Raw genomic sequence first — 15608 nt, 5'->3', positions numbered from 1 at the left:
GATTACCAACAACGACGAGACAGCCTACAGGGAGGAGGTGAGGGCACTCGGGAGTGTGGTGTCAGGAAAACAACCTCTCACTCAACGTCAACAAAACAAAGGAGATGATCATGGACTTCAGGAAACAGCAGAGGGAGCTCCCCCCTATCCACATCGACAGTGGAGAAGATGGAAAGTTTTAAGTTCCTCAGTGTACAAATCACGAACAAACTGAAATGGTCCACCCACACAGACAGTGTGGTGAAGAAGGCGCAACAGCGTCTCTTCAACCTCAGGAGGCTGAAGAAATGTGGCTTGTCACCTAAAACCCACACAAACTTTTACAGATGCACAATTGAGAGCATCCTGTCGGAATTACCGAGGGCAAACTACCTGCCCTCCAGGACACCTACAGCACCCAATGTCACAGGAAGGCCAAAAAGATAATCAAGGACAACAATCACCCGAGCCACTGCTTGTTCACCCCGCTACCATCCAGAAGGCTAGGTCAGTACAGGTGCATCAAAGCTGGGACCGAGAGATTGAAAAACAGCTTCTATCTCAAGGCCATCAGACTGCTAAACAGCAATCACTAACTCAGAGAGGCTGCTGCCTACATTGAGACCCAATCACTGGCCACTTTAATAAATGGATCCCTAATCACTTTAAACAATGCCACTTTAATAATGTTTACATATCTTACATTACTCATATCACATGTATATCCTGTATTTTATACCATCGTTTGCATCTTGGCCTATGCCGCTCGGTCATCACTCATCCATATATTTCTATGTATATATTCTTATTCCATCCCTGTACTTAGATTTGTGTGTGTTAGGTAGTTGTTGTGGAATTATTAGATTACTTGTTAGATATTACTGCACTGTCGGAGCTAGAAGCACAAGCATTTCGCTACACTCGTAATAACATCTGCTGACCATGTGTATGTGACCAATATAATTTGATTTGAGGCACTTAACCCTAATTGCTCCTGTAAGTTGCTCTGGATAAGAGCGTCTGCTAAATGACAAAACTGTAAATTTGCATTTAGCCCCGTAGCACTCACTTCTGTCATCATGAATAGCTTTGAGAGGCTAGTAAAGGATCATATCACCTCCACTTTACCTGACACCCTAGATCCACTTCAATTTGCATACCGCCCCAATAGATCCACAGACGATGCAATCGCCATCGCACTGCACACTGCCCTATCCCATCTGGACAAGTGGAATACCTATGTAAGGATGCTGCTCATTGAGTACAGCTCAGCCTTCAACACCATAATACCTCCAAGCTCAGCATTAAGCTCAGGGCCCTGGGTCTGAACATTGCCCTGTACAACTGGGTCCTGGACTTCCTGATGGGCCGCCCCCAGGGGGTGAAGGTAGGAAACAACACCTCCACTACGGTGATCCTCAACACGGGCCCCACGTGGGTGCGTGCTCAGCCCCTTCCTGTACTCCCTGTTCACCCATGACTGCGTGGCCATGCACGCCTCCAATTCAATCATCAAGTTTGCAGACGACAGGCCTGATTACCAACAAGGATGAGACAGCCTACAGAGAGGAGGTGAGGGCCCTGGCGGAGTGGTGCCATGAAAATAACCTCTCCCTAAATGTCAACAAAACGAAGGAGCTGATCGTGGACTTCAGGAAACAGCAGAGGGAGCACACCCCTATCCACATCGACAGGACCGCAGTGGAGAAGGTGAAAAGCTTCAAGTTCCTCGGCGTACACATCACTGACAAACTGAAATGGTCCACCCTCAGAAATAGTGGCTCAAGAAAATCGGCTTGGCCCCTCACAAACTTTTACAGATGCACTATTGAGAGCATCCTGTCGGGCTGTATCACCGCCTGGTACGGCAACTGCATTGCACGCAACAGCAGGGCTCTCCAGAGGGTGGTGCGGTCTGCCCAACGCATCACCGGGGGCACAGAACCTGCTCTCTAGGACACCAACAGCACCCGATGTCACAGGAAGGTCAAAACGATCATCAAGGATGACAATCATCCGAGCTATAGGCTGTTCACCCCACTGAAGGCGAGGTCAGTACAGGTGCATCAAAGATGGGACCAATAATCTGTTTTTCAGTCTCTATCTCACGGCCATCAGACTATTAAATAGCCACTCTTCTGCCCTATATACATAGACATGGGATCACTGGTCACTTTAATAATGGAACACTGGACACTTGAATAATGTTTACATACTGTATTTTACTGTATTCTAGTCAATGCCACTCTAACATTGCTCATCTTAATATTTAGATATTTCTTAATTCCATTCCTTTACTTTGAGATTTGTATGTATTGTTGTGAATTGTTAGATAATACTGCACTGTTGGAGCTAGGAACACATCCATTTCGTTACACCAGCAATAACATCTGCTAAATATATGTATGTGACCAATAAAATGTGATTTGATTTGATTTAGCTAACGTAGCATGCCTGCTCAATGTGCCTGCTAGCTACTAGCTAGCTTTATTGACAAACACAGAGATTACATTTTGCTAGCTACTGGGTTTTGGCACTGATAAACAGAATGAAGCTTGTGCTTTATTTACAGTAGTTTGGCAGCTTGCTAATAAATAAGTTGTAGACAAGTTCTCAAATCAGTCCAGAGGGCAACAGCAGCTGACTCGATGCAGTCTGCAGTGCACTAATAGTTTTCATGCAAATTATTTTACTTAAAATACTGCACCAAACATAGCTAGATGTAAAATTGTGCGATTTAAGACCGTACAAAAACATACAAATTAATGACTGTCACGTGTGCTCCCTCTTCGGCCTCTAGGTCACTAGGCTGCTCATTATGGCGCACACCTGTCACCATCGTTACGCGCATTATGACACTCACCTGGACTCCATCACCTCTTTGATTATCTGCCCTATATATGTCACTCCCTTTGGTTCCTTCCCCAGGGGTCATTGTTTCTGTTCCTGTGTCATGCCTTCATTGTTCTTATTTTGTATTATGGTGGGTTTATTTATTAAAACACTCACTCCCTGAACTTGCTTCCCGACTCTCAGCGCACATCGTTACAGAATAACGCCTCACCTACGGGAAGCATCAGGGGGTGTTTTTCTTTTTTGTGTCAGGTGGAATGACGTTGGATCCGGGAGCCGCTACAGGCTTTCATGCCTCAGCCAGATCGCCAGGCTTCCTTGCCTCAACCGGATCGCCAGGCTCTCACGCCTCAACCGGATCGCCAGGCTCTCACGCCTCAACCGGATCGCCAGGCTCTCACGCCTCAACCGGATCGCCAGGCTCTCACGCCTCAACCGGATCGCCAGGCTCCCACGCCTCAACCGGATCGCCAGGCTCTCACGCCTCAACCGGATCGCCAGGCTCTCACGCCTCAACCGGATCGCCAGGCTCTCACGCCTCAACCGGATCGCCAGGCTCTCACGCCTCAGCCGGTTCGTCAGGTTTCTGTGCCTTGGCGGAGGTGACCAGTCCGCTCCTGATCCACGGGATTGTCCCTGTGGTTGGTGTCCTGCGGCTGGAGCTGAACGCAACAGGGAGGGGGTACTGTCAAGTATGCTCGCTCTCCGGCGTCTAGGTCACCAGGCTGCTCGTTATGGCGCACACCTGTCACCATCGTTACGAGCATTATGACACTCACCTGGACTCCATCACCTCCTTGATTACTTGCCCTATATATGTCACTCCCTTTGGTTCCTTTTTTGTGGTATGGTTGAGAAGGCTAATACATGCCTTGTTTTGTAAAATTGCTGATTCAGAATGTCTATGATTGGTTCTGAACAAACTGTACTTCCCAGTTACAGAAGTACAGTATGTGAGTGGCAAGATTCCAGGGATGCTAGCTGTTTATAGCACACTATGCAACATTCAATGAATGTTCTCTCCCAAGAGAGAGAAGAGAACCATGTTGAAAAAACGGGTCTGGTTAAATGTCCTTTTAGATAGGCGTAGAACGCCATCAAAAGTGTAAATGCAGAAGTCGAGTCAAGAATGTATTTAAACCTTGAGCAAGATGACTGTATATAAGCATACTCGGTGAAAGAAAGCAGTCAGCTCAACTGCTTATCCACTGTGTTTATTTTCCTAAGGATGCCATTGGAATGGTGCATATCAAAGGCTACATGTACAAGTGGATAATGCAAGACTTGGGTGAGATATACTATTATGTTTTTAAAATATTTGCTTCTAGACATAAATCTCAAATATGTTTGTATCGGATGCTTCCTATGTCACCCACACCCAGTTTGCAGGTTCTCAAACTGAATAGTGCGAAAATCCCCTATATAAAAATTCACCCTTGATTCACCCTGCAGATAATAGTTTTCGGGTTATGATTAGGTAAAAAAGCCTATTTTTTAAGCCAGAAAACCATGGCCAAGTGGAAGTCAAGATAATTGATAAAATGTTACTAACATACTTTAAAGTGCAAAAATATTACCATACTTTTAAGTGAATATAAAAATGATAGTACACTTAACAATTTATAATCTTAAACCCTAGTTTTTGTTTAAATATGTGTTTACGGAGTTCAGGTTTGGCAGGAATTGAGAGAAGAACATTTTAGGACATATCTATCTCTTTATACTCTGCTCTCTCACAGTCTCAAGAAAATGACTTTAAATGCCTTCATCTTTTGCTTAAATGCTACAGGACTGTTTCCAAATGGGAAAATCTGCCAGTTTCTTCCAAGGAACAATACATTCTGATGGAAGTGGAATATTTACACACTTTCGAAATGCTCTAGGGATGCTCAGTCTGCTTGAAGTCAGGGGATATTCCAGTCGGAATTGACCCCCCCCCCCCCTTCTCATCTCCCTCCCACAGAGAAATATATCCTCAGAGGCGACGAGACATATGCAGTTCTACACCGTCTGGCAAGCCATGGCAAGAAGCTCTTCCTTATAACCAACAGCCCATTTAGCTTTGTGTGAGTGCCACCATCAACCAAACTAACTGAGTTAATCAGAGATATACATGCAGGTTATTGATTTGTTCTCTGGGTACTTTCAGCTCTGCACATTATCTGTACCTTTCGTGGTTGTTGACTAACCAGCTTTTTTTCTTCATTATTTAGAGACAAAGGGATGAAATACATGGTAGGAAAGGACTGGAGGGACTTATTTGACATTGTCATTGTTCAAGCTGACAAACCACACTTCTTCAACAGCTGTGGCAAGTAAGTCTGGTACTCTGCATATCTTTATATTCCCAATCAAGAAGTGTCCAAATTCCGAAACTTTGGTCTTCACATAAATTCACAGAAAATGCATACCGTTCAGGTCATTCTGTGACCATATTTGCCACTTGCAGACCTTTCAGACGTTTGGATAGCAACGGGGACCTTCAGTGGGACAAGATCAAGAGCTTGGATAAGGGCCAGGTCTACAAACAGGTAGGAGCATAGACATTACCCAGCAGTATTCCTGTATACAGTATATGGAACTAAAGTGGCACGTTGGCTGGTACTGTCTTTTCCAACTTGGAAAATATATGACTAACTCAGTGACTAACTCAGTTGCAGGATTTGCCAGCATTGACTACTTGTGTAACAGATTGTGAATCTCACAAATTACCACAATGTCAAAACTGTGTTTGTTCCTTTTATTGTGGGAAGTGAATGACGCATGATTGGACTGGCATGTTAAGTTAACTCTTTAATCAACCCGAATCAAATGTCCAAAGTCTGAGTTAGGCTGGTGTTACAAAGTTGGCCTTTGAAGCCTATGCAAAGATGTTAGTCTTGTCCTTGAATTTAGGTCAGAATAGAATAGACTAAAACTGTATTGTCCATCCAGGATGGACGTCACCTTCCATTAAAAGGATCACATACATTCTCACACCATACACACTTAAACCAGTCAGTCGATCATACTAAAAACATAGGACATTGATACGTTCACTCACAACTGACTGCTGTCCCAACTGCACTGGATAGATAAGTACATATACGGATAAAATTTACGTTGCATTTAGTAGTCCAACAGCACAGTGAATGAATGTTTGAACACGTTCTTCTTGGCCATGGGCATTCTGAAGCGGCGGCCAGAGAGATGCCTCTCCAACTGAGGGTGGGAGGAATTGCCAACGACAGCCAGTGCCTTCTTTATGGTTGACTGCTCAAATGTGCCTGTGGTCGACCAATTACTTTGCTGGCTGTGTTTACTATTCTGGTCAGTTTGCTTTTGCTCCTCACGCTCAGATTACCATACCAGACTGTCATGTTGAACGTGAAGATGCTCTCCACCAAGCTGCTGTACACCCTCTCCAGAGCATCTTGGCTGACCCCAACCCCCTTCAATTTCCTGATTAAAAACAGGCGCTGGCTTGCTTTAAACAAATAGTCTGCTGCCACGAACTTCAAAATGAGCGGACCAAGGCGCAGCGGATGTTGAGTTCCACATATTTATTTCAAAGTGAAACTTAAGCAAAAACAATAAATCAATAAACGAACAACGAAACGTGACTACGTGGTGCTACATGCACAATACACAAAACAATATCCCACAAACACAGGTGGGATAAATAGCTACTTAAATATGATCCCCAATTAGAGACAACGATTACCAGCTGCCTCTAATTGGGAACCATACAAATCACCAACATAGAAAATATAAACTAAAACACAACATTTACATTTTAAACTAGAATACCCTCTAGTCACGCACTGACCTACTACACCATAGAGAAACAAGGGCTCTCTATGGTCAGGGCGTGACAGTACACCCCCAAAGGTGCGGACTCTGGCCGCAAAACCTGAAACCAATTGGGGAGGGTAGGGGGGTGATTAGTGTCGGTGGCGGCTCCGGTGTAGGTCGTAGCCCCCGCACAGACCCCGGATCCGGCCATCGCGCCAGGCTGAACGCCGTGCCTGGACTGGGCATCGGCACAAAGGAGGGCTCCGGCCATGGAGCTGGGTTGGACGCCGTGCCTGGACTGGGAAACGGCGCAGAGGAAGGCTCCAGCTTTGGAGCTGGACTGGACGCCGTGCCTGGACAGAGAACCGGCGCAGAAGAAGGCTCCGGCCATGGAGCAGGACTGGACGCCGTGCCTGAACTGGGCACCGGCGCAGAGGAAGGCTCCGGCCTTGGAGCGGGACTGGACGCCTTGCCTGGAAGCTCCGGACCGTCGCTGGAGGTTCCGGACCGTTGACCGTCGCAGGAGGTTCCGGACCGGGAACCGTCGCCGGAAGCTCTGGACTGGTGACACGCACTTCAGGGCGAATGCAGGGAACCGGCACATGACGTACCGGGCTGGAGATCTGATGCGTGGAGCCGGCACAGGTTTCACCAGACTGCTAACCGAAACTTCTGGTCGAATGTTGAGCAGAACACACTTGCACAACATCTCTCTCTCTCTCTCCCAACTTCTCCATTGCCTCCCTGGCGGTCTCTGGCTCTTCCCGCGGCTCAGCCGCCAGCTCCATGTGCCCCCCCCCAAAAAATAATCTTGGGGTTTCTTTGGCAGTGGACTGACGACACGCTCCTCATGGCGAGGAACCGGCACAGAACATACCGGGCTGGGGAGGCGCACTGGAGATCTGGTGTGTAGAGCTGTCACAGATGGCACCGGACTGATGACCCGCTATTCAGCCCGCCTGCGCTGCAGCCTTCTCATTGCTAACCCCTCTCTCCGGTATCCTTCCTCACATTGTTCCATCGACTCCCAGGCGGGCTCTGGCACTCTCCTCGGCTCGACCGGCCACCCCTTATGGCCCCCCCCAAACAAATATCGGGGTTGTCCTTGTGCTTTCTGTGGCCGCGAACCCTGGCGTTGTCGCTGTCCTCCATTATTACCTTCCGTCTGCCGCCAAGGAAGGGTTTCGCATCCACCCATCACTTCTTCCCATGTCCAGAACTCCTTTATCTCGTGGACACGCTGCTTGGTCCTCTTTAGGTGGGATATTCTGTCACGAACTTCAAAATGAGCGGACCAAGGCGCAGCGGATGTTGAGTTCCACATATTTATTTCAAAGTGAAACTTGAACAAAAACAATAAATCAATAAACGAACAACGAAACGTGACTACGTGGTGCTACATGCACAATACACAAAACAATATCCCACAAACACAGGTGGGAGAAATAGCTACTTAAATATGATCCCCAATTAGAGACAACGATTACCAGCTGCCTCTAATTGGGAACCATACAAATCACCAACATAGAAAATATAAACTAAAACACAACATAGAAATTTTAAACTAGAATACCCCCTAGTCACGCCCTGACCTACTACACCATAGAGAAACAAGGGCTCTCTATGGTCAGGGCGTGACAGTACACCCCCAAAGGTGCGGACTCCGGCCGCAAAACCTGAAACCAATTGGGGAGGGTAGGGGGGTGATTAGTGTCGGTGGCGGCAACAAGGGCTCTCTATGGTAAGGACGTGACATCTGCATTCTCTGTAAAACTCAGCTTGTTATCAATTTGCGTCCCTAGGTATTTGAAACACTCAACCACCTCCACTGGTTATTCAGAGAGAGTGGTTGGAACATTAGCAAGTTGTTGCCATTGATGATCAGGTCATTTTGTCTTTTCCACATTGATGTGGAGGGCACTTGACCAGCACCATTCTTGAAGGTTGTTGGTCTGTTTAAAATAGTTGTACCCATCTGACGTAGCATCTTTAAAAAAGAGTCCAACTAGAGCCATGTCATCCGCATACTTGAAAAGGCTCACATTGGCTCACATTGTTTCGTTGGATCTTCATTTCATTAGTGTAGATAGAGAACAACAACAGTGAAAGGACACACCCCTGGGGCGCCCCTGTGTTCAGGGTCAGTTCCTCAGAGAGGGCCCCATTCATGATGACCCTCTGTGGGCGGTCAGTTTAAGTCCTTGATCCAACCTGTGAGACCTCTGTTGACATTCAGGTCCAGTAGTCGTTTCAGCAGTGTGTGTATTTGCGTTGTATTGAAAGCTGAACTAAAATCAAAAAATAACGTGTGCATATGATTTATCATGTTGAAGGTGACTAACTAGCCACCATGTTCACCAAGGTCAGGGTAGCATCCTCAGTTCCCCTCTGTGACTAATAGGCAAACTGTATCAGGTTCAGATGATCTGCTATGGACAGGGTAAGGTGCTTACTAACAACCCTTTCCATGCATTGGGCCAGAAGGGGCGTGAGGGCCACAGGTGAAAGTCATTTGTGATTTGGCCTCTGACTTCTTAGGCACCGGTACAATGGTCGACACCTTCCAGGAGTTTTGCACTGTACAGGTGCTCAGAAGGAGTTTAAACAGTCGTGTGAAGACTTCCTTGAGCTGGTCGGCGCAGACCTTCAGTACTTTTCCCCGTAGTCCATCTGGTGCTGGTGCTTTCTGTGGCTTAATATGTTACAAGCATGAGGCCACCTCGTTCTCTGTTATCTAGACAGGATTTGCGGACAATCGATCAGGCTTGGTAATAAATGGATACTATTTTGATGAAATGACATGTATTGTTGCCTCACAATTGGACATGTTAACCATGGAGTACTTTTCCTCTAAGAACACTGCCAACATCATTGCCAGACTGACCCTCAAGGCCAATAATTATCTGTTGCTAAGGCCTCAGCAGAATTTGATGGAAGACCACATCCATGACCACATAATTACTGTCATGAGTCATGTTATAGTTTTGCCAATCCACGGTCCTTTGTTTGCCATATTTCCTCCTCTGTTAACTTCAACCATTGCCTGATTTAACTTAATAATAATTCCTTGTGACATTCATTACGCTGTCTCCTTGTTGTAGGGCAACCTGTTTGACTTTCTCAGGCTCACAGGATGGAGAGGATCCAAGGTGCTGTACTTTGGAGATCATCTGTACAGTGACTTGGCAGTGAGTCTACTATATTTACAGTACCAGTCACAAGTTTGGACACATCTACTCATTCCAGGGTTTTTCTTTATTTTTGCTGTTTTCTACATTGTAGAATAATATTGAAGACATCAAAACTATGAAATAACACATAGAATCATGTATTAACCAAAAAAAGTTTTAAACAAATTCTAATATGTTAGTATATTAATAATAAGTAGCCACCCTTTGTCTTTATGACAGCTTTGCACACTCTTGGCATTCTCTCAACCAGCTTCATGAGGTAGTCACCTGGTGTGCTTTGTTAAAAGTTAGTTTGTGGAATTTCTTTCCTTAATGCCTTTGAGCCAATTAGTTGTGTTTTTACAAGGTAGGGTGGTATACAGAAGATGGCCCTATTTGGTAAAAGACCAAGTCCATATTATGGGAAGGACAGCTCAAATAAGCAAAGAGAAACGACAGTCCATTACTTTAAGACATGAAGGTCAGTCAATGCAGAACATTTCAAGAACTTGTAAAGTTTCTTCAACTGCAATCGAATAACCATCAAGCGCTATAATGAAACTGGCTCTCATGAGGACTGCCACAGGAAAGGAAGACCCAGAGTTACCTCTGCTGTAGAGGACAAGTTCATTAGAGTTAACAGCCTCAGAAATGTCAGCCCAAATAAATACTTCACAGAGTTCAAGTAACAGACAAATCTCAACATCAACTGTTAATAGGAGACTACGTGAATCAGGCCTTCATGGTCGAATTGCTGCAAAGAAACAACTACTAAAGGACACCAATAATAAGAAGAGACTTGCTTGGGCCAAGAAACACGAGCAATGGACATGAGACCGGTGGAAATCTGTCCTCTGGTCTGATGAGTCCAAATTTGAGATTTTTGGTTCCAACCGCTGTGTCTTTGTGAGATGCAGAGTAGATTAACGGATAATCTCTGCATGTGTGGTTCCCACCGTCAAGCATGGAGGTGTGGTGGTGCTATGCTGGTGACACTGTCTGTGATTTATTTAGAATTCAAGGCACACAACCAGCATGGCTACCACAGCATTCTGCAGCGATACTTCATCCCATCTGGTTTGGGCCTATCATTTGTTTTTCAACAGGACAATGACCCAACACACCTCCAGGCTGTGTAAGGGCTATTTGACCAAGAAGGAGAGTGATGGAGTGCTGCATCAGATGACCTGGCCTCCACAATCCTCTTACCTCAACCCAATTGAGATGGTTTGGGATGAGTTGGACTGCAGAGTGAAGGAAAACCAGCCAACAAGTGCTCAGCATATGTGGGAACTCCTTCAAGACTGTTGGAAAAGCATTCCAGGTGATTGAAAGAATGCCAAGAGAGTTCAAAGCTGTCATCAAGGCAAAGGGTGGCTGCTTTGAAGAATCTGAAATAGCAAAATGTAACACTTTTTTTGGTTACTACATGATTCCATATGTGTTATTTCATAGTTTTGATGTCTTCACTATTCTTCAATTTAGAAAATTATATCAAATTAAGAAAAAACTCTTGAATGATTAGGTGTGTCCAAACTTTTGACTGGTACTGTATGTCTGAATATTTTGGATGTGATTTCTCAACACAGGAAATTGCAAACAGAAATTGACTTTGTTTTAAGGTCTATGTTCCACATTGTGCTTACTGTAATAACCTGTGTCATATTGTGGTTAGTCATTGTACTGGGCTGACTACTCATGCTCTTCTGCAGGACCTGATGCTGCGTCACGGCTGGCGGACGGGAGCCATAGTACCGGAGCTGGAGGTGGAGACCAGGGTTGTGAACACGGAGCAGTATGCCCAGGGCCTCACCTGGCTGCAGGCACTCACCGGTCTGCTGGAGCGCATGCAGGTACACTTATAGAGCTATAGGGTGTTCTACAACATTGAAATCGGCAAACTGTGAGGTCAAAGCAATGTTGCATTTACCATGATGGGTCTCTTGCCTATATGGGATGTAGTTCCAATCTGTCACGCCCTGACCATAGAGAGCTTTTTATTCTCTATGTTGGTTAGGTCGGGGTGTGTCTAGGGTGGGTTATCTAGGTGAATATATATATATCTATGTTGGCCTGGTATGGTTACCAATCAGAGGAATGGTATGGTTACCAATTTATCGTTGTCTCTGATTGGGGATCATATTTAGGCAGCCATTTCCCCATTGTGCTTTGTGGGATCTTGTCTATGTATAGTTGCCTGCGGGCACTATATTAGCTTCACGTTTCGGTTTGCGCTTGATTGTTTTCTTTGAGTTTCACTTCCAAATAAAGAGGTTGGAACCATACCACGCTGCATCTTGGTCCACTCATTATAACGATCGTGACACAATCAGTATGTGAGCGGAGTTGAGCGGTCGGAAATCACACTCATCGCTCATGGAGCAGAACCGCTCCACACTCACAGTGGGGGGAAAAATGCTGCTCAAAATTCGCTCCATTCATTAAAATCACAATTTAACCAACACCCATCTATTTTTGTGACTGCCTGGACCTACCATATGGTTTTGAAGTATTAAAACCAAACCATAAGATTTGAATGAAAAGTATTTTAATAAACATGAAAAGGGGAATGTAAGAAGCGCTCATTTCAAATAGGCTACATGAAATATTATACAACATATTAACACTCTAAATAGGTCAGGAGCCAGACAGGGAGCCTAAGAAGGAACTAAAATGAATTATTTAGGCTGTATTATTTCAAAGCTATAGGCTATGAAGGAATACATTGTGACGCATTTGCGAGTGTGACAGAATAGGCTGGTAGGGACATAAAGCGCTCAGCATTTAAACAACATTTCGTTGTATCATTATAGTCTATAAATTGAGCATATAGGTTGTGACTTAGAATTAAATACAAATTAAATGTAAAATGCCTTATTAGGCTCAGTCTACTGTGCCTTTTGAATTCATTTTTAGAAACACGAGTTTGGCCAGAGTCTGGCTTCAGGCTCATGCGATGATGCATGGAGAGCAGGCCAGCAGTGGAGAATATCCTCTCTGAGCTTGCAGAGCCACTGGGGATGCTAAACACCCTTTTGGCCACTCTGGTCAGGCTGGTCAGAGATGCAGAGGTGTTTTTATTTTTCTATAGTTAGGATAGGTAGGCCTAAAGGTTTTTAGGCAAAATAACCAGAAAGCTCCTATGCCAGGCCTATTGGCCAAAATCAATTATGGCCTATTGTATAGATAATAGAACACAAATGAACTAAACTTTTAAGAGGTCTGATTTAAAAAAAACTTTTTTTATAAATATTTTTGCTACAATGACACACTTAGTTATCTATCCACCTCGTTCCTTTATTTTAGCATGTACACGAAGTACACCATCATGCTTTCTGGATACGCGTCTTTTCAGATTCCACAATGATTCTTTAGTTGTGGACACTACATCACCGCACTCCCTCTCTTGCTCTTGGTCCTCATCTTTGTAAGTCATTTTTATTTTGCAACTGTGTTTTATCAGTTTCTTTATTAAAATATTTTGTGAACTCCATGACAGTAGCTAAAGCAAGGGGCTATAGTAGCACACAAGTAGACTACAAATGCATGCTGGGCCAGGCATGCCCTGAGCTTGTGAAGTGAGCGCTACTGGAGTGAAATTGGAGCAGGCTCCAGCCTTTGGGAATCTCGCTCAGCGCTCCAGTCAAATTGGTCATGCTCCGCTCAAGCTCCGCTGCACATACTCTGGTCCCAATCAATTGTACCCCCACAATAAGCACTACTACTACAAACTAATATTATGATTTTTTATACCCATCAGCCATGCCATGTTTTTTATGTTAGATGAATGTGTTCAAGTAAAAACATTTTTATTGAACTTGTTGCAGATGCATCGAGATCCAGAGTCAAAGAAAGTTCTGCAGGATTGGTTGAAGGAGAGAGAAGAGCTTCGGTAAGTCTAGTGTTAGTAGATATTATACACTAAATAAACAAAAGTATGTGGACACCCCTTGAAATTTAGTGCTTTCGGCTATTTCAGCCACACCTGTTGCTGACAGGTGTATTAAAATTGAGCACACAGCCATGCAAACTCCATAGACAGTGGCAGTAGAATGGTCTTACTGAAGATCTCAGTGACTTTCAATGTGGCACCATCACAGGATGCCACCTTTCAACAAGTCAGTTCATAGAATTTCTGCCCTGCTAGAGCTGCCCTGGTCAACTGTAAGTGCTGACTTAACAAGCTTCGTACAGACCTATGAACCTCCTTCGACCCTTTCTTTCATTTTCCCCCCTCACAGAGCTGTGACCAAGAACCTGTTCAACCCTCACTTTGGTAGCATTTTCCGCACCTGCCACAACCCCACCTACTTCTCCCGTCGCCTGTGCCGTTTCTCTGATGTCTACATGGCATCCATCAGCTGTCTGCTGAACTACGACCTCTCCTACACCTTCTACCCTCGTCGCACCCCCCTGCAACACGAGGCGCCCCTGTGGATGGACCAGCTTTGCACTGGCTGCATGAAGACTCCCTTTCTGGAGGAGATGGCTCACATCCGCTGAGAGGGGCAATCCAAGATCTCACAAACCGCAAACTGAATATGAAGATGCAGGAACTGAGGCTAAGCTGAGAGTAAGGAGGCATGGTGGACAACACAGAACAGGTTAAAGGTCTGCACGGATCATGAGTGCCACCTGCTGGGTTATTGTATGCCAGTAGGCCTACAGTAGTAGCATATCTGCCTATTCAAGTCACCCAATATCACTTGGTTGGCCAGGACATTTGATGGGTTTAGCCATTAGTTTGACTTTTTAGGTTAGTTAAGGTTGTAACTTGTTATCCACACCATGTACAAACGTATGTTTTTGATATCGGTCACATGATGACTTTTTTAATCTCATTTTAACCATGTAGCCTGTAACGGACTGATGTCATATAATGACATACAGTATCTTATGACTGCGTCAGTTTGAGTTTTGAGTAATGGATCTTGATTGTTATAATTTTTTACAAGTATGTTTTAAGTCATTGGTGTTACCGCCTTGAAAATCACTCATTACAAAGAACCTTGAGCATTCTCTTCAGTGGCAAACTGTTATTGGGGAGGGGCCTATATTAAAGGAAAGGATCAGTTAATCAAACCCTTTTAGTATGTCATAAATGTGAGGATTGAGAATTGTGTTTAAATAAAGTTGCATTGTGAGAAATTATTAATCATATCACTTTAGTAAATTATTTTTAAAGGGTTATTGACCATAGATTTGCGTTTCTGTGGCCTCCATTTAATGAAAATCCTCAATTACCTAAAAGTTGGCATTGGTGTTACTGCTCCTACTGGTAGCACAATGTTATCATAATAGTCCAAATGTATTAAGCTGCCATATTAGTTTGTTTATAATGGGAAGATGTACCCAAATACATATAAATGAAATACAAATCTACAAAAATTAAGTTAATTTGTTACAAAATGAAATACTTAAATGCCACCCCAAATCAAAGACTGACCTTTTTAACAAAATGTGTTGTTTTTGTAGTAACTGAGCTTTCATGTCAGTTTCTGAACAGTACACTCCACCAAGGGAGGGAAGTATGGTAGGAAGGTGAATTCAAGAATTGGAAAATCCTCTTTTTAATTCTTGAATTAGATTTTTATTTTGCTTACTAAATTTTGCTCACTAACTGTGACCATATAATAATGATTATTTGAGGATTCCAGCTATATATCATATACGTTGTACACTGAACAAAAATATAAACTCAACATGTTTCATGAGCTGAAATAAAAGATACCAGAAATATTCTATACGCACAAAAAGCTTATTTCTCAATAATGTTGTGCACACATTTGTTTACATCACTGTTAGTGAGCATTTCCAGGATAATCCATCCAC

At 44.2% G+C, this 15608-nt stretch overlaps 1 protein-coding gene across 2 annotated transcripts in view; it reads left to right on the top strand.

Moving 5' to 3' along the window:
• LOC139542649 (5'-nucleotidase domain-containing protein 2-like) overlaps positions 1-14927 on the top strand; it is a 34468-nt gene extending 19541 nt beyond the window's left edge. The window contains exons 7-15 of one of the 2 annotated variants that reach the window (XR_011668534.1): positions 4060-4120; positions 4796-4898; positions 5046-5147; positions 5282-5363; positions 9708-9794; positions 11489-11629; positions 13132-13203; positions 13604-13668; positions 14018-14064. Coding sequence is in view for 1 of the 2 variants with exons in the window: in XM_071348336.1 (XP_071204437.1) it covers positions 4060-4120; positions 4796-4898; positions 5046-5147; positions 5282-5363; positions 9708-9794; positions 11489-11629; positions 13604-13668; positions 14018-14279 (903 nt within the window). In the remaining variant the exon portion in view is untranslated. Of the gene's footprint in view, positions 1-4059; positions 4121-4795; positions 4899-5045; positions 5148-5281; positions 5364-9707; positions 9795-11488; positions 11630-13131; positions 13204-13603; positions 13669-14017 lie in introns of both variants that reach the window. The other variant, XM_071348336.1, reaches the window with a different exon arrangement.
• The last annotated feature ends 681 nt before the right edge of the window (positions 14928-15608 follow it).

This window comes from Salvelinus alpinus, chromosome 17, assembly GCF_045679555.1.
Source record: "Salvelinus alpinus chromosome 17, SLU_Salpinus.1, whole genome shotgun sequence".
In the NCBI taxonomy this organism is placed as follows: Eukaryota; Metazoa; Chordata; class Actinopteri; order Salmoniformes; family Salmonidae; genus Salvelinus; species Salvelinus alpinus.
Note: the sequence above shows the minus strand (reverse complement) of the source record. Positions and strands in the feature narration are given on the sequence as shown.